The sequence below is a fragment of the Babylonia areolata genome, chromosome 14 (genome assembly GCF_041734735.1).
Source record: "Babylonia areolata isolate BAREFJ2019XMU chromosome 14, ASM4173473v1, whole genome shotgun sequence".
In the NCBI taxonomy this organism is placed as follows: Eukaryota; Metazoa; Mollusca; class Gastropoda; order Neogastropoda; family Buccinidae; genus Babylonia; species Babylonia areolata.
In genome coordinates, this window is record NC_134889.1 from 5,754,746 (window position 1) to 5,781,513 (window position 26,768).

A 26,768-nucleotide genomic window follows, 5' to 3' on the forward strand; every position below is an offset into this window, starting at 1 on the left:
CTCTATTTCACATTAAAAAATCTTTAATGATATTGTCAGTGGAAAATACTGATAAGTAAAATAGGGTATTTCATGAGCAGTAATAAAAATATATTAGTATTTATTTGTAAACTTGATCTGAAAAAGATCCAGAGTCTGGATTTCTGTGAACATATGCCGCAACTCATTAGAGATTAACACGGAACGCCATACTTTCACAACGTCGCAGGAGAGGTGATGAAAACAAATTTTAGATCTTTTTATGTTGATCCCTGTATGCATTTTTTCTTAAAGTTGCAATATCTTTTGTTTAAACTATTACTGATTTAGTTATGATCGTTTGATTTGAATTTTAGTCATTGGAAGTCTTGTTTCGGCATCCTTCATTGTCGACATGCTCGGAAGTCCAGTACAAGCATGTTCGCGATCGGGACGACGAAGTGAAGCCAAGTGTCACGTGTGCTGAATGCTAAAGTTATGATAGCAGCAACAGGATTGGACTTTAAATTCTACAGTTTTAAGTATAAAAAAATTCAGTAGATTCTAATTTTGCCAGTCTTTTGTGGCCTAAAACTGCAAAGGGCAGATTCAAGTCAAGCACATGCACCCGCGCATACACTGGTTTCGTACTCTGATCCCCGCTCTCTCCCTCTCAGGTCTCTCTCTGCTTACAACTACAAGTTTCATACTAACACACACACACACACACACACACACACACACTGACAAAGACAACAGCAGCATCACTAGAGTGGCCTCACAGTTTTTCATTTAGTTATTTTTAATACTGTTTTGTACGTTCGCCGAAACATGCATGCATGCTCACTCTTTGTACATGTTGAATTAATCAAGCAATGCATTATACTGTGTTTTAAGTAAATTTATATGACTTGGGGAAAAAAAACCATATCAGTTTGGACAGATGGATCAGTTGACCCATGCTGGTTTTGCTTGAGAATGAACACTGAATGACATTGATATAATTTTGATTATGTCATCCATGTTCTGTTGAGTGTTGTAACAATTTTTTTTTATGAATGGGTTTCCAGTGTTTATTGGTCTAGGTTATCATTTATAATGTCCCCAAACTGACTGTATGTTGATGGCAGAGTGTCTGGAATCTTGAGTATCATATCAATATCAAGGCATGCAAGCCTGACAAGGCCTTTTGCCTGCTTGAAGTGGGTAAGAAAAAAAGAGTCACCACAAATGACAGATGCATTTTTCAAATTCAGTATTGAGCAAACATTATCTTACACTATTGATTCTTAGTTTTTGCAATCTTAGTGTCATATTGTTCAGCATTACCATCTATTGATCTAAACACAATGGCAGTAATATACATTGCAGACATGTTGGTGGAAAATTCTCTTAAGAAAATGTTAAGGTTTTTGTCACAGAAACAAAGGCCATGTTACCAGGAGAAAATACATGAGGGATTCCTGGACAAATAGATAATACCGATACTAGTAATAGACACTTGGAGATGACCATGATGTAAGAAAGTTGGAGTAGGCATGATTTCAGCATTTGTAGAGAAAAAAAAACATATTGAAATACCTGCTTCACAGATAGTACAAGACGCAAATCTGTGTGCACTTCTTTTGATAAAAAGAGAGAGAGGGGGTGTGGGGGGGGGGGGATTGGAAGTTTGTGACAGGGAAAGAAACAAGAAACGTCCTTGGCAAAATATACTGAAGATAATTTTTTAATTCTAAAAAATAAATTTTAAAATGGTACTACTGCAGAGTTGATTACCGAGCAAAATGAGCCGCAACATGCGCAGTGGAGGAGGCAGATCTCGCATGGGATCTGGAGACTATGGCGGTGCGAGGGGCTACGATGGTCCAGGAGGTGGCTATGGAAATCGTGGCGGTCAAGGTCTGCTGGACAGCTATGGGGCTGGCGGAGGGTATGAAGTGGACAGCCTTATCCATCAGCGTTCCTTGCAGCAGCAGCTGAGCTTGCGTGAGTCACAGCTGGCCCTGGCCAACTCTCTTCTTCAGCAGCAGCACCAGTCTTACCTTATGGATGGACCTGGCATGGGCATGAGGGGGCCCGGGGCTCTTGGTCCTGGCCCGGGTCCTCTGGGGATGGGACCCCGCATGATGATCAACAAACGGCGGATGGATATGAGGCCAGATGATTACGGGTTGGATTTCAAACGTCCCCGCAACGATTTTTCCCCACGGGTAAGGCAGCAGCCAGACTGATGCTGAATCTGATCACTTGCATAATGGGTTATATTTTAGTAAAAATGCAGTTTCCATAATTTAAAGAAATATTCTCCGATAACTTTTATGCAGAAAATAGATTTGTTTATGGATATGTCACTTATTTTCGATACGCCTAACTTAGTCAAAGAGTGTAGACAATAAAGATACTTCGAAGGTGAATAAAACAAATTCAAAGTTTCAGCTTTTAGCAGATATAGCGGGAACATAAAAATGAAAAGTTTCAGTTTGTAAGAGGCGTTAAAACATGTAGACAGATCTACTTAGTACTAGTTCACATCTGGGGTTTTGAAAATATCATTATAATAAAATGATGGAAAATACGATAGCAGTGTAAATGTATCACTCTCTTTTACATTGTACCAGTATTCAGTAATAGTTTCTCTTAAAAAGTATCTATTCATGATTTTGTGCAGCTATGTTATATCGTAGTTATTCATAGTGGCCCATGAACTGTTCTTGAGGTTCTAAATTTGTATTTCAGTCAGCAGAATGCCCTTCATTTTGCACCCTGGATGATTCTAGTTCTACAAATCAAGTTGTCCTTTTAGGTGTTAACACTGGCTATCATTTCTATTATCAGCATCTCACATTTCACGTATTTCTATCCTCCATTTGAACTTCTTTCAAAGCGCTGTAAGTACAATATTTTCTTATAGTTATACTCAAGACTTTTGGTATTTGAAATATAACTTTTATTATCAGAATTCTCCTTTATACCGTTGGTGTTTCTGTCATGATTATGTAGATTACTATTATTTAAATTCTTGGATAGAAAATAACAGATTATGATAAAGCATGCATTCTGTTGATCAATTTGCTCTCTCTGAAGGATTCCATGGCCTACTGACAGTGTGACTTTTTCAGGAATGAGGAAATACCTGCCTTTTCCATCTGCATTGCTCAACTTGACTGGTGGTGTGGCATTGTCATTCCCTGATCTTCATCTTGTTCTTTGCTCTTATCTTTTCTTCTTTTCACTTGTAGCAAACCTGCTGTTGAACATTGTCCTATTTGCTGCCCACATCCTGTATTCAAGTGTCCACTTGGAGTTTTGGGTTGAATGAAAACAACTCAGCCATGCGCATTCTGAACTGAAATTTTGTGTGGCTGTTGACTGCTTTTCTGCCTTTTTCAATTTAAAACAAACAAGTTGAATTCAATTCTCTCTCGTCTAGCTGGTGTGACAAGTTGTTTCCCCTGTCACACCTTGATGTGCACGCACACACTCATGCATGCACACACCAAAGGACGGGAGAAAAACTTTGTGATGATTGATATGACTTAATCTTGCTTTCATAGCATCTTGCTTTTGCATCATATTTAAATTTTCATCTATTTCACTAAGTTTTCTACCAGTGATGATATTTTCAGTCATGCTCTGAGATCATATTGTATCACATTATGAACAAAATTAAAACAAGTAGTGTATGATCTGCTTGCCTTACCATTATCTTTGTCATCTTTTTTTTCAGTTAGAACATGTCTGTGATGACTCTTTTCATTCTTGAGCATTGACAGCCAGAGTAAAGATGCTGGTTCGAAAGACTGGTAGTGGTATTTACGATGGATGGTCAATCTTTTCAATAAGTTATTCATTTTATTTCATAAGAATTTGAGCTTTATTGTCAAATTCATGCTGTTTTATAATCTTACTAAACTTGCTACTTTCTTTCTCTTCAATTCCTGTTCGTTGTGAAATTATTTCTGGCTCTTACGTCTGTTTATAAAAGAACCATTGGTACGAATTACAGCATTCTTTTTAATTTTTTTTTTAATTATTTTTTTTTTTTACCTGTATTTGGGACAAGTTTCCATCTGCTACTATACTTGTTTTTCACCTAGTCTTGTTATCGAGCTAACTTTGGTTTCATCAGTATCCTTTCTCTCTGACTCCTGTTTAGTGTGAAAATTTCAACCTGTTGTTGTGGACAAACCACTCTCAGTACAACTGCCATCTGCCTAAAAGAATCTCTTCAACTTCTGTCTCATGTATTCGGGCCGACCCATTGTGGTGGTTTTCAGCCCCGAGACAGATACCGAAGTCGCGACTCTGACGACGGAAATAGAAGCTCCCACTCTCGGCGCAGTCAAACCTCCTCCAGTCGCAGCTATTCAGGTAAACTTGACGGAGCTGTGGCTCCCAGGGATAAGCACACTGCTGCTTTACTGTGTTACTACTCACTCATGTTGGCCTTTTCTTGCCGTTTGCTTATGATTACATTGTTCAATCCTTGCTTGTTTGAAACGGCTATCCCTTTGGGTTTGGGGAAGAAATACTGTTTCAGAAGTTGTGCATTTTTGATGAGGGCTTTTTTATTTAAATCATTTATTTTTTCACAAGGCACTGGTTGACTCCTGTGCAGATGTTGCGTGTTTTCTGATATCTCATTGCTTGATCTCTGTCTCCTCTGTGTCTGTTCTGCCCAGTCTCCTTTCCTCTGCCTTGGAGAAGATATCTCACTGTCTGAACAGCCTCTTCTCTATCTTGACCTGTTTGTCTGTTTTCACTTTATCTGATGAGAAATGTGACTTGTTAGTTAGTTGTTGCTTTTACTTGTTTCGTATCTATAGTTCCATCAAGGGAACAAGTTCATCAGTTCTTGTTTTGTTTCCACTCTCTGTATTCAATGCCATATGATTTTCAATGCTTTCTGTTCACAAAAAGATCTGGGGACGAGTGTTTGACAGCTAACCCTTCAGACTCTTCTGGGACGCAGATAGAACTGAAACACAAAATTCTGGCCAATGCAAAACATGCTTTGCTGTGTAATCTCTGTAGTTGATCACTGTGATTACTTCAGACTGTCTTCCATGTAATGTCTGATATTTACTCCATCATTTCAACCTGAAACTTCAGTCTGTGCAGTCTTCTTAAATCTTTGATCTTGTCAGTCTTCCAAATTAAACCAAATCTGAAGGAAATGAGCATGCATACAGATAGGTAAAAAGAAGTAAGGAAATAAATCCAGAAATAGTACTTTGATTTCTCAGTCTGTGCTCAACTCTGAAATATTAAACTCACTTTTTATTCTTGCCGAAACAGTGAAAGAGGGGGACAGAAGAGATGTGGAGGTGTGAAAAGAAAGTCCTAAAAGAATTTTTTCTGATGCTCATGGAACTAGCATCAAAAGTCTCTTCTAAATGATTGTGTGAGAATTTGCAGACCATCACTACCTGCCACATTTATCTGCAGATCAAATGATTGACTGATGATGTTACAGGTGTCATGGTTTATTTAGCACTTGTGACCAAATAACTTATTAAGAAGCTGAAGTGATGGAGTCAGACCCCATCAGTGCTTATCACTGAGTGGTGGATTAGTTGGTTCTAAACGGTTTCTGCCCACAGTTTAAATATATTGTAGGTTCAGTTGAGATGGCTAACAGAAGTGCTTCACTCCTTCAGTTAATTGACCAACTCTGCAGCTACCTTAGTTTTCCAGATGTGATTCACCAGTTGACTCCAGACTGTGTGTATTGATATAGACTTATGGTAGATACATGATTTATGGTTCAGTTTTGTCAGTGCAGGCTCTGAAAATGATTTTGTTCAGTCCTGTTATTTCAGTCTCTTTCTTTAATTTTGGCAGTGACTTCAGTATTATCATCATAAAATGGTTGAGGAATATAAGGACTATCGTCAGAAAATAGCTCGTTCTGGTCCTCAGGTGCAACAGTACTACACTGTTGCCCTAAGTTTGCCATTCATTTCAAATGCTTAAAAATTTGCTGCACAACTAAAGCTGGAACTGCTATTTGTTAGTGATGAGTGATAACACAGTTACTAAAACCTTAATAGCCATTAGCGCTTGTAAGAGAAGTGCAGGTTTGTGGAGCATATCAGTTTGTCACTGTGACGACAGTGGTCTTTGTATCCATCTTCTCAGGCAGGTCCCGAGGCTCCAGTGACAAGTATGACCCAGAGAAACCTACAGCCGATGATGATGTGAGTAAAGAGGAAATGTCCTGCCATTCTTGACTGACCTACATTAATCAGAAACTGATAACTTGTCATGACACATCATCCTTTATTCGTTATCTTGAACTTTTTCCATATATGGTTTTTAAGTTTTTGTAGACCTGAAGACTTCTTTGACTGCTATTGATTCCAGTAATTGTTGTTGTTTTTTGTTTTAGTTGTGTGATGTTGGAATAGGGTAGTTATATGTTCTATTGTTTTGCAGTTGTTACAGTGATTACTTAATTAAAATTATGTGCACGCAAAAGCATGCAGTGTAATGCAGTGCCAGGGGTGGGCTTGCATTGAGCTTTTATTATTTGCAAGGATTGTCCTTTGATAACAACTTGTTATGTTTGTGAAATACTTGAGGTTGTTTGTGTTGTGTTGTTTGGGTCACAGGTTGTTTATTAGCCTTGAGCAATACTCCATCATTGGCTGGGCTGTCAACAGTATAATAAACGATGAAGGAGATAGCATGGAAACAAGCTAGTGTGGGCAGTATGATGCTGAAATAAGATGGGTGTACTTGTGATCAGATGGGAGGTATATAAATTAGTATTCATCTCATAGTCCATTCTTGCACCCCTTCACCATCACTTTGTATATATATGTATGTTTGATATTTGAATGTTTTATATTTCCATGACCCAGCACTGTTTCTGTGCAATATCCAGTAACATAACTGTAACGAGTCATTGAAACTGCAGAAGGATGGAGGAGGTCAGGGGAAGAGTGAGGATCCGTACCACTGCCACGTGTGCAACGTCAACTGCCGGGATAACGAGGGCTTCCGCCGCCACATGAACAGCATGCGCCACAATGACCGCATGATGGGCATGCTTGCCATACACGAGGAGAAGACCACGCAGATCGCGTCACGCATGAAGGCGGAGAAACACCTGAGACATGTGGAGGACGAAGACAAAGTGACGTGAGTTGGATCTGTCTTGCCCTTGCGGGGTCTTTTCGTCCCAGTCTGTCCAAAAAACAAAACAAAAAAAACAACAACAAAAACCACCGGGCAGAACAGTGTTAGGATTGTTTGCACAGAACACAGTTACAAAATGTTTTCAGCATAATTCTTGCTCTTGTTTGTATGCGATGCTTACACAGGCTTCTGACAAGCAGGAAAAGAAGCAGCCAGTACAAAAACAAAACACGCACAAACTTTTTGCTATCTTGAAATAGTGTCAGCTGGGATTCATTGCTGTTGAGATATGTTTGGGAATGTAGGGATCTCTTTTTTTTCCTTTTTTTTTTTTTTTCTTTTTAAGAAAGGAAGAAGAAGAAAGCAAATAAAACCTGGATTTTTTTTTTAAATTTGTACATTGCATTAGTGTGTGTCATTCTTATGTGGGAGTGAGTGAGAAGAGAAGTGTGTTGTGGGGTGGCAAGATGGGTGGTGATTTGTTACCAAGAGTTGATGATGGTGCGTTGATTTATGTACAGGCGAGGATTCTGCAAGATATGTGACATGGCCCTGAAAGTGCGCTATGTGGATCACCAGGCCATGACCTTCCACAGGGTTAGTCAGTTTCCTGTACATCTGTTAGTCTGTTCTGTGTGTGTGTGTGTGTATGTGTGTGTGTGTGTGTGTCCAAAGAAGAGAGTACCGTAAAGTTCGGTCTATAAGCCGCGACTTTTTACTCCAGCTTCAACCTCTGCGGCTTATACAATGATGCGGCTTATTTGAGGATTTTAACGATCCCGGGAGTATCACGTTCTCGTCTATTCTTAGCTGCCCTTCAACTCACCAAAATCATGATTTCCGTCCATGAATTTTTGGATGAGCTTCAGGATAGTGTGCTAACTGTCCACGTTTTATAAATCAAATTGGCAAACATTAAAGCCTTCAGATCAGCATTCAGTTCTACTCTGCTCAAGCGTACACCCTCATCATGCCGAAAACGCGATGTTATGCCTGTGATGCAGCCTTCAAATTGAAGGCGATCGACCTAGCAGACGACAGTGCAAGCGACAAACCAGCAGCGACCTGCACCTTCATGTTCATGAAGTGAAAGTGAGGCTAAAGTCAGTGACAAGATGGCGGAGGAAGATGTTATGCCTGTGATGCAGCCTTCAAATTGAAGGCGATCGACCTAGCAGACGACAGTGCAAGCGACAAACCAGCAGCGACCTGCACCTTCATGTTCATGAAGTGAAAGCGAGGCTAAAGTCAGTGACAAGATGGCGGAGGAAGCTGTGCTGGTTCTCTTAAACTCGGACACTGAAGACGAAGATTTCAGTGGATTCAGTGAGCAGGATGACGTTGAATAAATGTGACTATCCCTAAATTATGGATTTTATTTTCGTTGTGTTTATTTATTATTTTTTTGTGGCAAGCAGTATTTTCGCTTGCTTTTCTTTGTGTTGTTCCCACTTGTGTTTATTTCATAACCTACAGTATTGACAGCTTTTCTGTAGTGTCAGTATGTGTTCCCGTACCAGAAATAAGTGCGGCTTATAAGCCAGTGCGGCTTATGTATGTATAAAGTTCAATTTTTTTCCAAAATTTAGTGGGTGCGGCTTATATACCAGTGCGCTCAATAGACCGAACTTTACGGTAGTGTTGGGTCCATCTATCTGCTGTGTTCTGTATGTAAGTTGTTTTTTTTGTGTTTTTCTTTATTGTTGTTGTTTGTTTGTTTTTTTTGCTTTAGAGAGATTTTTGGGGAGGAGTGTTACGGGGTGAGTTTGCAAGATAGAATAACAATGAAGAGCGATTTTATATGACAGGTTGTTGAAAGAACGGCCAATAATTCACCTGTCATTTTTTATGGTAGTATCAGAGAAATATGTCATAATTTCATATCAACCTCATACATATTCATGGATTCTGGGACAGTTGCAGCCTCTTCAATATGTTCAGCGACAACATACCAAATATCATATACACATGAGTTTTCCAAATCAACAGGCAATCGGGAGCAAAGTATTAGTACAGGCTGAAGAATAAACCTGAAGCAGCGAGATGGTTGCCAGAGAAATCCTCTTACCCGTTTCTTTCATGACTCCAGTAGCTGTCTGTCTGTCTTAGGTGATAAGAAAACAAGCTGTTGTGTGAATCCTGTAAAGATTGTTGGCCATTGTGTGTGTGTATGGAGAGGTGGAGCGGACAGAAAAAAGAGATTGTGCAGTGAGTGTGTACTGTGTGTTGGTGACAGAAACGGGTCAAGCAGGTGACCAAAGGCTGTGGCTGGTGTGGCATGCCTGCCTTCAAAAACTTCACAGAAGTTCTGGCTCATCGCGACACTGAGGAACACAAAAAGGTACAGGCTTCAGTCATCCTGTCTCGTGTTCTCCCCATCATGGGGAAAATGAACAGATGAAAATCACCATTGCTTTCAGATCATTAACTGTTTGTGATCAAGTGAAAATTATCCGTATTAGTAAATTGGACTTACTGATAGTATCTCCACAGCAACTTAAATGATTTTTTTTAATATAAAATAAACTTCCTTACTGAAGAGCTGTAATGCCTCAAAGACTTATTAATTGAAATAATCTTCAGTCCTTCAATCATGTTCATGTCATGAATTATTTGTTCACTTTGTGTGTTTGTCTTATAATGTCCACTTTCAGCATCCATACTTGAATGACCGGGTCCTAAATCTATGTTGAGATTTCAATCAAGAGTTGGTGAACCTGTATAAATGTTATTTTTTAAGTGAAGACAAATTGTTATGTAATGATTCAGAAACAAAATGCTCAGCTTTTCAAGACACTGTTAAATGTGGAAAACAGTTCTGATACTGATCACAGTCAAATTAACACCGGTTCAGAGTTGAAGAGCGTATGTGTCATTTGAAAGCACGTTGTAAATAATGAACAGTATAATAATCAAACTTTATATGCATTTGTAAGAAACATACATATCTGTGCTTGAATTTGGTATTCATATATATGTGTTTGTGTTTTGCTTACTGTGACAGAACCAGGAGAAACATGAGAAGGAGGACAAACCCAAGAAAGACACCGATGTGAGTCAGGAGTGCTGATTTTACTCTTGTTTAAAAAAAAAAAAAAATGAACAAAGAAATATTGGTGAAAATTGAACATTTTTACTGTGATAATCTTTTGTCAGTGGTGTGGCTGATGAAGTGTGAATTCAGTTTGGTATGGACGTTTTTCTGTTTTCAGTCTGGTCTGGAAAGTCTGTGGAAAAATTTGTTTGGTCATGTGTTTGGGAACCCTGAGAGTATGTCCCTGAGAAAGTTGTTGTTGTGATGTGTTAGTGGTGATGTAATGACGATGCGTTTGCTGTGTCCTTGGCAGGGGTCCCGCAAGCGTGCACCCATCAGGGTGGAGATCCCTGCTGATCTGGCACGCTACAACGCTGATATCACTTACGGTCAGTTCATTTTATTGGCATTGTTATTTTGGTGTCCGGTACAGTCGGGGCTTACGTCCCTTCAGAAGCTTAACGTTTAAAGTAATTGTTGTTCGGCTTTTTTTTGTTGTTGTTGTTAGATATGACAGTTTAGTGTAAAACACTGTTGCTAAATTTTTCATTTATTTCGTTTTCAGTCCTGACATTGCCCTGTGTGATCAGTTGGACGATGAACAACTATGTCAGTGGTTATGTATTGATGTGAAAAACAAAAAGCAGAGAAATTATCCAGATATGGTCTCCAGCCAAGTGCTTTGTCCCGCTGGTTAATGGGAAAGAAGTAGATGGAAAATGTTTCTGCTTCTTTTTGTGTGTGTGTGTGTTTTGGGTTTTTTTTTGTTTGTTTTTTTCTGAATCTTTGTTCTTCAGTGCTTATAATTGTCATGTACGGTCAGACTTGTTTCTGTCACGATTTATAGGGATAGACAGACAGTTTGTTGTTGATGTAAAAATAATTTGTGAAAAATATTCATTAAAAGATTGTAGAGAAAAGAAATATGTGGATAAAACTGACATGGAAAGTGCTTGTCTGTGTGTTGTGATGAATTGACTGTTCTAGATGTCATTGGTGTTAAACAGTTCACAGAAACTCACCACACTGGATATTTACCTTTTTCACCCTCTCATGTGCCAGTGGAAAAAATTAACCCAGTGTTCCAGCGTTTCCTCTCATTTTTGACTCACTTGTGTAAACAAAGTGAGTCTGTGTTTTAACCCGGTGTTCGGTTGTCTGTGTGTGTGTGTGTGTGTGTCCGTGGTAAACGTTAACATTGCCATTTTCTCTGCAAATACTTTGTCAGTTGACACCAAATTTGGCATAAAAGAGGGCGATAACCAGCGGGACAAAGGGGAGGTTACCTACTTCCGGGAGGTTATCGGCCGTAGTTTCGTCTGCTCCGCATAGGCGGATAGTAGTTTGCACAGGACAGGAATGTCAGACCCCTGCCGGAGTCTGCACTAGTTGGGTCACGGTAAGTATGTTATTTAAACATAATTTTAGATAGAAAATTTCCTGTTCTTTCCAGTCATCTTGTTTAAAACAATATTGCACCTCTGGGATGGGCTCAAAAAAATAAGAAGCCAAATTATATGCACACTGAATTTACTGTTATAGTTTTTTTTTTTTTATTCTCTAAACTTGGCACTTTGATTCTGGCACAACAACAAGAGGAGTCATTATTATCATTTTTTTGTTCAAACAGGAACTTCTTTTGCTTCGCATGGAAGTTATATTTCTGGTGCATGTCTTTGCTGCAGATAGTAAAAAAGGGAAATTAATCTGTAATTAATGCTATGGGGGTTAATTTGCTTTAAACTGATCTTTCTCATCTTAAACATAACATTTTGAAATTATACTCAGTACATAAAAAGCTTGTACATTTTACTCTCAGTGTACAGGGCTTTCACTATGTTCATTCGCTCAAGTAGTCTTTTTCGGAAAATACTAAAATCAATACTACGAATGGACTTTATAGATCTATTGGCTGAGCCCCGAAAGTCATGTGCAAAAATCAGTTGCATACACATATTTATACATATTCAAAGCACGTGCTCATATTCCTCCTTTGTGAACACGAAGGACGCCATTTTGTTTCAAGTTGTTGACCTGCCCGTTCAGTCCTATATTCAATCGACAATACACGATAACATGTGATGGAAAGTTGGAGAAGGAGACCGTTAAACATTTATTCAGAGAAAGATTTGTGAATGCCTCATCACTTACTGGATTATGCCCCCAAACTGCCATAAAAATATCAACAAAATCATTCGGAATTCACAGTTAAAAAATAATAAACCATGAGAGTTAATACCCTTGATGAAACGTACAAATTTCCAGTCTTGACTTTTCTCAAAATGAAGTCCTTTTCACTTCATACGACGTTTAGAAGTACTTGTACTTGGCTCTACATGTTATTAGTTTAACAGAATACTCAATTTTCATATCAGCTTTAAAACTATAAAATTAGAATGAACATAAAAGAGAAATTGAATCGACCGTGTCATACATTCCTGGCGGGTACATCTATCTAGATCCAGAGAAAACAGCTAAATGTTGCAGTGTGATTGCGGCGATAGCCACGTCTCCTTTACCGCGGTCTTAAAAAGAATTTTTAATTGCCCTTAAAGACATTTTGAATACCCAAGATACACCAGAATAATATGATTTAAACAGCATTCTCACTGCGAATACCGCAATCGATTTATCACCCTTAAAAAAGCATGTTTAAATGTTTAATTTTTGAATGTCATTTAAGAAGCCACGATAGTGTATTGGGTAAGACAGTTTCTTCTCACCTGAACACGTGTGGTTAGAATCTGCCGTCAGGACTTTTCGTGCTTCTTTTTTCTTTTTCTTTTTTTAACCCGAAGCTTTAAAATAACAAATACAGAACACATTTTAACGATTAGATTTTTTTTTTTTTTTTTTTTTTTTAAGTGTATCACATGTGAGTCTTGAAGGCCTTGCTTCTCTTGTCATACATGTTATATAATTTATATGTATGTGCTTTTTTGTTGTTGTTTTTTATTGTCTAGCAAAGGCACCAATGTGATAAAGCGTTATATTAATTAAGCATGTAGCAGAAGCCTTTGGGAAGTCAGGTGTAAGCAATCTCTTTGTCTGAATCGAAGTATAAATGTGGGATGCAGTTCATTATGTAGTGTGTGTGTGTGTGTATGTTTCCAGGCCAGATGTGTGTGATCCCAGTGTCAGGATGGTTCTGTAAGCTGTGCAACAAGTTTTATAACAACGAATCAGCTGCCAAAGAGACCCATTGCAAAACCGAAGAGCACTATGTGAAATACAAGGTAACATACTGGCTGGAGGAGTGGATGGGAGTGTGTGGAAAAGATAACCGTGTGGTTAGCTGCTCAGCCTTTGCCTGCGGGGTTGGGTTAAGTGTAAACTCACTAGGCTTTGGTTTTAGGTGATAACAGCCAACATTTCTGATGGGTTTCAAATTAAAGGTAGGCTTTGACAGCAGTCTGAGTTGGCCTCTATGAATGGAAATCTTGAATAGTTCATTAGTATACTCGAAAGAATCAGAATGAAATCACTGTTGTCTCTGAATATGTTTGCATTATACAAGAAGAAAAAAATAATGAGGGAGGGAGGACAGAAAAGAAATGAAGCACAAAAAAAAGCATAGAAACAGCGCCATGCACTTTCACATGGCTTTTCCTCCACATTTCCATGATTCCTAAATGTGTGTCTGTAATGCATTTGATTAACCATACTAGTTAAGCACAGCAGGTAGCAGCCAAGCATGATGAATGGTGTGGGTTATAACTGTCAGGACTAGTGTCACGAGTCGTAGGGTCAAAGTGGGGGGGAGACTGAACCAGTAAGCCAGAAGCTGATGTGAAGCAGAGCACCGATTTGACGCCCACACCCACAACAGTTAATTGAAGAAGGACAATGCACTTTGCAGAGGTTTGTGTACGCCAAGCTCCGGGCCAAGGCAGAAGCAGAGAGAGAGGTGGCGGAGAAAGCGGAAGCGGAGAAGGAAGGAGGAGGAGAGGAGGAACAGGAGAATGGGGCCGCGGACAAAGACGACAGCTTTGAGAAGGAGGAAGAGGACGGGGCAGGAGAGGAGGGGATGGAGGATGTGGAGGAAGGGGGAGGGGAGGAGGAAGACGCGGCGGAGGAGGATGTTGGGGAGGGTGGGGAGGAGGAGGAAGACGCCATGCTGGGCATGGACGGGTCGGCGGGAGAGTACCTGGATGAGGACATCGAAGAGAATGCTGAGGGCTGCCTGCTGCAGGTCAGTGCTCACACACACACACACGCACGCACACATGCACGCACAGATGCACATGCACACACATACTCACACACACACACTCAATATTGACTCTCTTTTTTTTGTTGTTGTTGTTGCTTGTTTCATTTGACATTGTTGGACTGAAGTTGTGATTCAGTGTGCATATATTCTTATTGTATCCTCCACACACCCCAGAACGGGCAAAAGGATGAACTTTCATTGAATCTTTGAGCTGTCTTTTATGTACTACTCAGAGCTCAGAACTGTTTTAATGTCAGGCCACCAACCAGTTTTCATATTGTTGCACGTGTTGAACACACACACACACACACGTAAGAAAACCAAAGCCTGAGTTGGATTATCATATACCAGGACACGAGAGAGGCTAGCGACTACCACACAGCTGATGACACAACCGGGGCGGACAACACGGTGAACAGAGAGGAGGAGGAGGAGGAGGACCAGGGGGAGGGGGAGGAAACTTCGGCCATCAGTCTCATGGCCGGGGAGAGTGGCTCTGAGTTCCTGACCTCAGAGATCACCACCGACTTGGTAAGTTTGGAGAGAGGGTGGGGGGGGGGGGGGGGGGGGGGTGTATATTTGGATACTTGTACACACTTATTCTAGTACGTAACGGGCAGACATTTTCACATGAAAGTTTGACTTGTTTGATCAGTGTTTGTCACCATCAGGGTTGTCAGAGAGCCATACTTTTCTGTTCGGAGAACTTTGCAGGTCTCTGTGAACTGTGTTTTCACGGACAGACTGAAATCTTTGCCATTTGTATTGTCCTGTACTTTCCAGTGATAGGGTCTTTAAATTTCCTGTGTTCAGTATTCACACGCACACACATGCACACACACACACACACACACACACACACACACACACACACACACACGCATGCACATAGCTGTTTTTCTAACCAGTTATTGCTAGGAGGTGACTTGATTGACGCAAGTTAATATAATGCCAGTGACCTATACTGTGTAAGACTTAATCTATTTCTGTTTGGCCTCATGTTTTACAGATTTTCATGAAGATTGATTATAAGCATTTCCTATTACTATTAGTTGTAGTAGTAGTAGTTTTTTTTATGTATTTATCTATTATTTATTTATTTACTTATTTCTTTTTATTCTTTTTTTTTCATTTATTTTATTTATTTGTTGTTGTTGTTTTTTTAATTAAAAAAAAATATATATATATATTTTTCTCAAGGCCTGACTAAGCGCGTTGGGTTGTGCTGCTGGTCAGGCATCTGCTTGGCAGATGTGGTGTAGCGTATATGGATTTGTCCGAACGCAGTGACGCCTCCTTGAGCTACTGATATGTAAAGTAAAAGAAAAAAAGAACCGTCAACACAAAAGGGAATTGGATGTAACTCTCTGTGCAGCACATATAAAGACCTGATCACCATCCCAATGCGTGTGTTGCATCTGTTTTGCAATGTTTTTGAACCAACAGGCTGTGGGTGATGGTGAGGAGGAGGAGGAGGAGGAGCAGGACCTGGAGGGAGAGGGGAGCATGAGCCAAGAGAAGGAGGGCGACTCCTTACCCACCAGGGCCACTCGTGCTGCTGTCAGCACCTCCACCCCTGTCCCGGGTGGCCGGGTCAACAAGGCCAGGCGTGGCCGCAAGGTGGCCAAGTAGACTGCAAGGGGGAGAGGGGAGGAGGGTCGTGGTCATGGTACATCTGGATGGTTGGCTGTGGGTGTGTATTGCTGTGGCCATAATGGGGGGTGGGAGGGGGAGGAATTGGGAGCAGGGGTGTAGGCAGGGAAAGGAAATGGGGTTACAAGAGAGCGACCCATTCCTTGTTTGGTTGGCTTCAGAGGGTGGTCAACTTTTATGAACTTTGTGCTTGTTCATCTCGCATCATCATACATCTTTGGTTGGATGACTGACCGTAAAGTGTGTGCATATCATGAAAGAAAAATAAGCGATACCATTACATTACCTGAGGGATGGTTTGAGATGATGTCATTACTTGAAGGACGGTTTGATATGATGTCGTTACCTTAGGGGCTGTTCAACAGGTGTAGTGATCTTCAAAGAGAAATAGAAGGGTACACAATATCGGATTACCTTTACTTTCAAAATTTCCATCCTTGCTTTTAAAGACTGCGATAGCGTCTGCCACTGGGTGAAGTAAAAGATGTACTGGCAAAGTTGACACATAATTGCTGACACTCTTTTATGCTGAGGCTGTTCAGGTTTTTCAGCCCTTTTTTTTGTTGTTGTTGTTGGTGGTTTTTGTTGTTCTTTGGTATATATTGTAGCACATTTTGTGATTTCATTTATTTGTTTGTTCTTTTTTTTTTTTTTTCATTGCTGTGGTAACTTGACTCCTGATCATTGATTTGGTTGAAGGATGGTTGCGTATGTGTAACATTTCTATTTCTCTCTCTACCTCTGTCTCTATGGTAGCCTTTGATTTTGTAGCTCTGAAGGTAAACAGCTGTGGAGGGATGCCTAAAAATAATGGATCTGTGAAAGAAAGAAAGCAAGCTTTCCTGCTGCTGAAGGAGATCAGATGGATATACCTTTTCAGTTTTAAAGACTTCAGTGTTACAAAATGGATAGCGTTTGTCCACCCAACAGTTGTGTGATCAGGTCATATCACTTTTTTGTTTCAGTGGTGATGAGTTATTTAAAACTGCTGTGCATGAATTTGTCAGAGGGAACTTTTCCTCAAGGTAGTACATGTGTATATTTGTGTTTTCCTTCTCTCTTTTTAAAAATTTGTTTTATTATTATTAATTCAAAGATTGAATTTTTCTCTGTTCTGTATCCTGCACCCCTCTTTTTTTCATGCGTGTGTGTGTGCTCATTTCTGTCAGTAAGGCAGAGATGTGACTTCAGCCTTTGTTAACTTTTAAGGGAATATTCCAACCATCACCCCTGTGGCAAGTTGTTGGTGAAAGCCAGGTTCACTGATGGTAAGGGAAATGCCTCAGCAGTGTCCTGTGTTCAGGTGTGCTGAAAAAGAGAGGAGTATTCAGTAATTCTAAATGATAAACCATAATCAAGACAGTATGATATATTGCCGATATCTTAACCTGGCAGTGCTTTTTGTTAATTACATGTTTTGTTTTGTTTTTCTCTTTAAGCTGTTCAAGGCTGTGTCTTATTATGAGTTTATGATTCCCGTTAAAATAAAAACCAGACATTTATATATATATAAAATAAAAAAGTCTTTCTAAAAGAATCAAAGTATGCTCGTGTTGTGCAAGGTACATAGCAATTGATTTGTAATAAGGCAATAATTATATGTCACCTTTCCATTCAGTTAGTGTGTTGAGGGTGTAATTTGCCTTCAGTAGAGCATATTGGAGATTACATAGGGCATCTTGTGTACACCTCTGTTTTGACTTCATAATGCAGCATTTGACTTCTGTCATTTGCAAGTTATCACCAGCAAACATGTTAACAAGAATTATGTGTCTATGAAAAACAAACAACAACAATAAAAACATAGTGTTAGCTTACAATGTTCATGCACAGCCATTTATCACAAGGTTTTTGGCAGAAAGGAACCCACTATGAAGGGCCATATTTCAGATTTCTAATTATCTGTGGGTTGTTGTTTGCCTGTTAGGCTGATGAAAAGATGAAGTTGTGGTATGTCTCAACAAAAAACAAAGTACCAACCAACAGATGGTCAGCAAACAAGACAGCAGCAAGTTGTGTTGTATGCATGCTGACAATTGGATGTCCATGTATGTGGGATTTGGAAATAAACATGAAAACAATTCTTTGTGGACACAGTCAGAAACTTTTTGCATACTTTGAGTTTCCTCCATGAAAATGTTGGGTTGTCATGTTTTTTAAGATGGAGTCATTGAAGATTGAAGGAAATGAAGTTCTAAATGTGCATTGTGTGTTTGAAAACTACCATTGTTTTTCATTTCTGATCTAAACATTTTTTTAACAAATCAGCCGCATCACCAGAACAAATTAGGGTACATCAGTTTGTAGCATTCCCCAGTCCCTTGCATTCCTGTAATTCCAGCGTATTGAATGCTTCTTGTCACGGTTACAAACTTCAGGTCTTCAAAAACAAAATTACTGTTCAGCTATTTCAGATAAGATTTATTCTTGCTGACTTTGATCATTTTTCAGAATGCAGTAACAAAGCAATACTCACGTTCATACTACAGTTTTGAGTCTGTGGTTTCAGTCCACCTTCCATATATCAGCTTTTGTTGTGCCATTTCAGAAACAGAACAGAGCTTTGGAACTATTCTGAGAGGTAATTATTATCATTTTCACAAAAGCATATACCCAGTTGACTGCTTGATAAACATTGTGACATCGTGTACATACTTGATGTTTTTTTTATTAAGTGATAGTATTCCCTTCACTGCTTGACATATATAAACTATGTTTTTACGGTTTTCCTGTTTCACATCAAAGAAGGTGGTGTCAAGATTTGGAGGAATGTAAAGCAGACCAGTGTTTTGCTGCTTTTTGCCGGACTACTGATTCTTGTCCCTCAAATCCTCTACCAGGTGTTGCCTGTTTATGTAGCATAATTTCCTGGCAAAAAGTACACATTGCTCATCCTTAGACCATTGCTACTTACACTGAATTTACTGTTGTTTTTGAAGACGATTGATGTGGCAACTGTCTCGAAGGTTATGGTAGTAGCATTGTCCGTTTTTGCTTTTCTAGCAGCTTTTCTGGGCTTCAGAAGTGGTAAAAAAAAATATTCATCAAGCTGGCCAGAAGTGTTAGAAATGGATGGTAGAATTTTACTTGTGAAGAATTAACTGTTATTCAAGTGACACTTCTGAAGGTGTACTGGGAAACATGAAAGTAAACCTGTACTTTAAATTATGTGACCTGGTTGGAGACATAATTTGATAAAAAAAACAAAACAAACAAGAACGCCAAAGAATCGACAGACAGGCAGAAAATACGAGGAAAAAAAAAAACTTAGCCGTATGAAGAGCACAGGAACAGGAGTCATGATGGCTGCCAGAAAAAAAAAGGGTGCTAGCCAGCGGGACAAAGGGGAGGTTACCTACTTCCAGGAGGTTATCAGCCGTAGTTACTTTCGTTTTCTCCGCATAGGCGGATAGTAGTTTGCACAGGACAGGAATGTCAGACCCCTGCCGGAGTATGCACTAGTTGGGTCATGGTAAGTATGTTATTTAAACGTGATTTTAGATAGAAAATTTCCTTTTAAAGTGTTAAGTGTGTGTGGTGGTCCACATTTCAACCATTCTTACTGTCTGAAAAGCAAGGAGACTGTGGGATGTATTGTATTTCTCTTTCATCACACCATATTTCTCTTTCTGGCCATATTGTAGGGAGGAGGAAGGGGGATTGGGGTGTAGGCAGGGAAACAAACATGTTTCATATACTGCTGGGATTTGTTGAACATAAGCATGTGTAATTTTCGTTTGTTTTTTTATTGTCGTTTTTTTTGGGGGGTGGGGGGTTCAATTAGCTTTTTAAATGAGTCCTTTTGTTGTTGTTGAAATGTTTTATCATTTGAACTGATTTTGAAGTTGACTTTTCTTTTAATTGATTCTGAGCTTTTTGCTTGTGTATTGTGTGTAGTTTTATCCTTTTTTTTTCTTTTTTTTTAATCACATTTTGCGGTTCTAGGATGGTCTTAATGGTCAGCTGGTCTATGAATCTCTCTATTCATTGATTGATCGATTGGAACATCTGACATGAAAAGTATATTTTTTATCCTGCAATTATTGTGCTGGCAATCAGCTTGACTCAAATTTATGTTACGCATGCAATTTCAGCCCTTTTGTTTCTCCTAGGTTAAACTTCAGCTTGTTTAAAAAGACCCTAATCTGGGTAAATTTTTGTTAATCATAAGATTCATTGCTTTGAACTGTTGCTGTTCATATTTAATATTAACTGGCTGTCCACATTTAAAAGAGTTTGTAAAATTGTGTTAGAATTTGATGAATAAATCATTTCAGATGTCACTAATTTTTAAGTTTGGTTTGTTAACTTTTGTCACACTCTCTCAATAGTCCATCTCAACTTTTGTCATTCTCTCTCCCTCTCACATTCTCTCTCTCTCATGACTGTCAGACAACAAACATGAACACCAAAACCAAATTATTTTGCAGGCTAGTTGACAGCTCACAAGCAGTCTGTTTTTGTTTTTGTTTTCATTATTTCTTTCTCACCTGCCCCACTTACAGTGGAAGAGTAGTGTGCATGTGTGTGTGTGTGTGTATGATTTTAGGTTATGTAATCAGTATATTGTCAAGCACATAAAAAAGTGCCATGTGAAAAATGTTGGTCCTTGGATGATTTAACTTATTTTTTTAAAGTTTAAAATCGTTTTTTGCAACTTCTTTGTGAATGGGTGTGCGCTAGGTGCTCTCTTTCTCTAGAGAAAGTATATCACACCACTTGCAAGAAGCTACTATAGCTACTATAAAACATTAACTCACTCAGTACGGCCAGTCCTCTCTTCTCCTCTACACAGACCCCTCGGATGTCCAGTGGGTGTCTGAATGACCCAACCTTTAGCTTCTGTCGTCAGAACTGTGGTATTCTTTGTCAACATTCACCTCTTCAGTATAAGAGCGTTCCGCTTGTAATATTTTGATGATGGTAATTGGGATGAAACACTGTTAACGTCGTCTCTTTCGTCATTCGTATGGAGAGAGTTAAGAAGTTAAGTTTAAGGTCCCATAGTCTTTCATGATCATAGGAATGCCGACTGTGTTCAGGGCGCAGCATATTATGAAGTCGGGGCCCAGTTCTCCGCCTATTTATCTAACCTCTCAACTGAAATCTGGTATTCATTCATATCTGGGTGCAGTTAGGAAAATTGGAGTGAAGTACCTTTCCCAAAGACAATACATTGCTGAAACAGGGTCTTAGACCCTTACCACTGGTGCACATTGGATCAGAAGTTCAACTAACATACCGCGACGGCACTGTAAAACCATTGACATGATCAAAACTATGGACCAGTCTCAATGCGGTTTGAAGGCTATTGAGTGATGCTGCACAAATCCAGCCAAAAAAATTGTCATGGATGTGAAAGCCCTCTTTAGATGTGAATGAATGCAGGAGTAACGGCCCACAAACACAGTGGTCACTTAGTCATGACCTGTATTAAGGTCACTCACAGATGAGTCAAGACATGCAGGGACAAGACGCATGGATATGGGTGGAAATGAATATGGGTACACACTGGCAAGGATATACACATTGTGCATCGACACATAGAATGTGTACATCATACATGCATGGGGACACTACAGGCATGGAGACACCTTTGTAGGTGTAGGGATGCAGGTAAGGGGAGATAGGTCAACTTGTATTTTGTACAGGCGTGTAAGTATCGCCATATGGGACCCATAGATGAGGCATGATAGGTATGGGGTCACATAAGCATGAGGGCGTGTGTAAACAGATTGAATAAAAGTGGAAAAAATCAACAACAGGCAGTTTCAGCACTCCCCTCAGCAAACAAACATTCTGCTATACGCTTTATGAATTGGGGCAACAATAGAGCGAACCAAAAACTGGAGTATTCCATAGAGTTACCTGGGAAACAATGTGCTGAAGCAAACAATCTGTTACAAGGAGAACAATAATGAGCTGGGCCAAACAATAGTTACTAGGGGGACAATAATGAGCCAGGGAAAACAGTTATAAGGGGAACAGTAATGAGCTGGAGCAAACAGTTATTAGGGGAACAATAATGAACTGGGGCAAACAGTTATTAGGGGAACTGTAATGAGCTAGGGCAAACAGTTTCTAGGGGAACAATAATGAGCTGGGGCAAACAATCAGTTACTAGGGGAACAATAATGAGCTTGGTAAACAATAGTTACTACAATAATGAGCTGGAACAGTTAATAGGGGAACAGTAATGAGCTGGAACAGTTAATAGGGGAACAGTAATGAGCCGGAGCAATCAGTTACTAGGGGAACAATATTGAGCTGGGCCAAACAACCAGTTATTACAATAATGAGCTGGAACAAACAGATAATAGGGGAACAATAATGAGCTGGGCAAACAACAGTTACTACAATAATGAACTGGAGCAAAGAGTTATTAGGGGAACAATAATGAGCTGGGACTAACAGTCAGTTACTAGGGGAACAATAATGAGATGGGGCAAACAATGAGTTACTAGGGGGACAATAATGGGCTGTGGTAAGCAATGAGTTACTAGGGGGACAGCAATAAGCTGGGTTAAACAATGAGTTAGCAGGGCAACAATAATGGGGTGTGGCAAATGAGATACTAGGGGAACAACAATGAACTCGGGTTAACAATGAGTTACTAGAACAATGATAGGCTATAGTAAACAACGAAATACTAGGGAAACGACAATGTGATGGGGTAAACAATCAGTTACTAGGGGAACAATAATGGGCTGTGGTAAATATAGAATTACTTGGGGGAATAATAATGAGCTGTGGCAAACAATGACCAAGGGGAATGATAATGACCTGAGGCAAAGAACGAACTGATGCGACACCAGCTGAAACAAAACGGCAAAATGTTCACCCATGTAGAGAGATGTGTTCGCTGGTTATATTTTATACTTTATTTAGTCACAGTCAAGTTCGATATCAACACCAGCTTGACATGATCGGCTGGGTTAAAATCCAAAGAAAGAAGGGAAGTGGACCTTTGATAACACTACACTGACACCATGCTGACAAAAAAGTTATCAGGTATTTCTTTTACCCTGATATTTTGTATATTTTGAACTGCTCGTTCTTCGCACCACCAAAGCAACACTGTGTTGAGACGGACACTTAAACTGTTTTCTGTTGGTTCAGAGCTCACTTTAACGACCTATTGGCCTCTGTCCTAAAGGTCAAGTTGTTAAGGATTGGGGCTTGGTTCTGTTGGGTGTTTAGTTTCATGTGTCAAATAGGTGTGCGTTACAGAAGAGCTGTGTAATCAATGGTTTCTCCGTTACAATGGGAATCATTTACAGCTTAGTCTTTTGTGAAGGACTATGACTTTCAAACTAAGAGACAAAATTACACTGGCTCTTAGTGCTGCAGCCTTGGGGGGCTTGTTGGACTTTCGGGATCATCCCAGCACTGACTGTCCTAAAGCCCTCTTGGCCGAGAGAGTGGGGGTGTAATTTAGGCAAGACTCACTTAGTGCTGCAGCCTTGGGGGGGGGGGGGCTTGTTGGACTTTGGGAACCATCCCCAACACTGACTGTCCAAAAGCCCTCGTGGACAAGAGAGTGGGGATGTAACCTGGGCAAGACACTATGTACTATAATCAAATTCTAGCCCAGTTAATTAGGACAGCAGTTGCCTCCTCTATCTGCTGTTCTGACGGTCATAGTCAGACATGACTGACTATTATACAGGAAGATGAGGGACAGCTCTCGTGTACACTTCACTCCAGATCCAGAAATCAATTTAGACTAGACAGAGAGTTTCGACCAGTTTCAGTTCCTCAAGGAGGCATCACTGCTTTCGGACAAATCCTTAAATGCTACACCACATCTGCTAAGCAGATGCCCAATAGCAGCATAACCCAACACACTTGTAAGGCCATGAGTGCATGCACATAATTATATTTGTGTACCTATCATAGTGTTTGTTTTTTAAACACAGAACTTTGCCAGACGACAACACTTTTGTTACCAAGGGTTCTTTTCCAGTGCGCTAAGTGCATGCTGCGCCTGGGGCCTTGGCTTATCATCTCATCTGAATGATTAGGCGCTCATTTTGATTTTCCTGTCAAACTTGGGAGAAAGGGGCAGAGCAGGAATTGAACCAACACCCTCAAGGACACTGTATTGACACACTGTATTGACACACTGTATTGACACACTGTATTGGCAGACTGTATTGACAGACTGTATTGACACACTGTATTGACACACTGTATTGACACACTGTATTGACACACTGTATTGGCAGACTGTATTGACACACTGTATTGACACACTGTATTGACAGACTGTATTGACACACTGTATTGACACACTGTATTGACACACTGTATTGGCAGACTGTATTGACACACTGTATTGACACACTGTATTGACAAACTGTATTGACACACTGTATTGGCAGACTGTATTGACACACTGTATTGCCACACTGTATTGACACACTGTATTGACACACTGTATTGACACACTGTATGGACACACTGTATTGACACACTGTATTGACAGACTGTATTGGCACACTGTGTTGTCACACTGTATTGACACACTGTATTGACACACTGTATTGACAGACTGTATGGACACACTGTATTGACACACTGTATTGACACACTGTATTGACAGACTGTATGGACACACTGTATTGACAGACTGTATTGACACACTGTATTGACACACTGTATTGACAGACTGTATTGGCACACTGTGTTGTCACACTGTATTGACACACTGTATTGACACACTGTATTGACACACTGTATTGACACACTGTATGGACACACTGTATTGACAGACTGTATTGGCACACTGTATTGACACACTGTATGGACACACTGTATTGACACACTGTATGGACACACTGTATTGACAGACTGTATTGGCACACTGTGTTGTCACACTGTATTGACACACTGTATTGACAGACTGTATGGACACACTGTATTGGCAGACTGTGTTGTCACACTGTATTGACACACTGTATTGACACACTGTATGGACACACTGTATTGACACACTGTGTTGACACACTGTATTGACACACTGTATTGGCAGACTGTATTGACAGACTGTATTGACACACTGTATTGACACACTGTATTGACACACTGTATTGACACACTGTATTGGCAGACTGTATTGACAGACTGTATTGACACACTGTATTGACACACTGTATTGACACACTGTATTGACACACTGTATTGGCAGACTGTATTGACACACTGTATTGACACACTGTATTGACAAACTGTATTGACACACTGTATTGGCAGACTGTATTGACACACTGTATTGACACACTGTATTGACACACTGTATGGACACACTGTATTGACACACTGTATTGACACACTGTATTGACACACTGTATTGACAGACTGTATTGGCACACTGTGTTGTCACACTGTATTGACACACTGTATTGACACACTGTATTGACACACTGTATTGACACACTGTATTGGCAGATAAGCATTTTAACCATTCTGCCACTTTCCTCTTAAGCTACACATAAAAAGTGGAAAAATATGACCTGCAGGGATTGCAACACGCAGCACTCCTCCTTCACAACCGCTATATGGATATGTTGCAGAACACTGAGAGCTGAAAAAGACACACTGTGATGAAAGTGCCTCGAAAAGAAGAAACAAGAAGACTGACGACTGATTGAGTTCATTGCTCTGACTCAAGGACACTGGGCAGAGACTCCAGAGAGAATGTCTGGCATCTGAAAAAAAGAAAAAAAAGAAAAAAAAAAAAAGCTCTGAGCAAAGGATGACACACCCTTCTCAAATGTTCTATGACTTGATGAAATACCATCATCAATTTCTCATATGGTTGCTGATCTCCAGCGAAGCTTGCATGTGGGACTAACAATTGAAGATATTGAGAATGGCGGCATGGAAAGAGAAAGAAAGAAAACGAGGGTACATTTTTCCTGTATCGTCTTGAGTCTTTCCACCTCTCTCTCTCTCTCTCTCTCTTTTCTTCAGATACATTTGCTAGAACTGACTTTGCTTGACGTATATATATATATATATATATTCCCTCTGTGTGTGGAGGAATTTTTTGTTTAATGTCCCATCACACATATCGGTGTTTGAAGACATTTTGTTAAAGTATTTATGAATACATCTGAGTATTATCGGTTAGAAGGGGTGGGCGATGTGGATGAATGGAGGGTTGGGGGAAACTGGGCAAATGAGGGTAAAAATGTGGGTGAAATTTGGAAGAAAAACAAAACAAACAAACAAAAAAACCCCTCTAAATACAGTTACAGGAAATTACTTAAAGGACTTCGTAAAACAGAAGTCGTTAAACTGACAAGCGAAACAACTGATAATGAATGCAAAAAGTCAAAAAACATCAACGTTCTCAATCACTTGTGAAGACACACTTTCGTGTACAAAAGGCTTCATCAAGCTACAGTGAAAAATTATATGCTCAATTGTCAGGTTACTAAAGCATATGCACTTGACATTAGAACAATGCGTGGTCCGTAATGAATTTGATAATAGTGTGTGTGTGTGTGTGTGTGTGTGTGTGTGTGTGTGTGTGTGTGTGTGTGTGTGTGTGTGTGTGTGTGTAAACTAACAAGAGAGTGTCACACACCCAATATTTTTTTTTTTTACAGAATGGCATGGGGTTGTTGTTGTTTTTTGTTGTTGTTGTTTTTTGCAACTGTGGCGTCTGGCCTTCAGATGTTGGACGGATGTTGCACGCACGCTCATTGAATATTTAGAGCTAAAAATAGCATTTTGGGGGGAATCTTTCGGGGTCAA

General features: G+C 39.8%; 1 protein-coding gene across 1 annotated transcript; it reads left to right on the plus strand.

Moving 5' to 3' along the window:
• The first annotated feature begins 174 nt into the window (after positions 1-174).
• On the plus strand, positions 175-20,287 carry LOC143289763 (uncharacterized). Its single transcript, XM_076598864.1, has 13 exons — positions 175-213; positions 1,728-2,171; positions 4,239-4,332; positions 6,103-6,161; positions 6,884-7,107; positions 7,626-7,701; positions 9,341-9,445; positions 10,109-10,156; positions 10,452-10,527; positions 13,253-13,374; positions 13,998-14,330; positions 14,703-14,882; positions 15,798-20,287. Exons 2-13 carry the CDS (start codon positions 1,746-1,748, stop codon positions 15,981-15,983), a joined length of 1,929 nt encoding a protein of 642 aa, XP_076454979.1. The 5' UTR covers positions 175-213; positions 1,728-1,745; the 3' UTR covers positions 15,984-20,287.
• Positions 20,288-26,768: the final 6,481 nt, after the last annotated feature.

Excerpts from the sequence above, each read along its gene's own strand:
- LOC143289763 (XM_076598864.1), top strand. The coding sequence starts at position 1,746 with ATGAGCCGCAACATGCGCAGTGGAGGAGGCAGATCTCGCATGGGATCT. Across the intron at positions 6,162-6,883 it reads AACCTACAGCCGATGATGAT|AAGGATGGAGGAGGTCAGGG; the intron begins GTGAGTAAAGAG and ends TTGAAACTGCAG. Across the intron at positions 7,108-7,625 it reads GAGGACGAAGACAAAGTGAC|GCGAGGATTCTGCAAGATAT; the intron begins GTGAGTTGGATC and ends ATTTATGTACAG.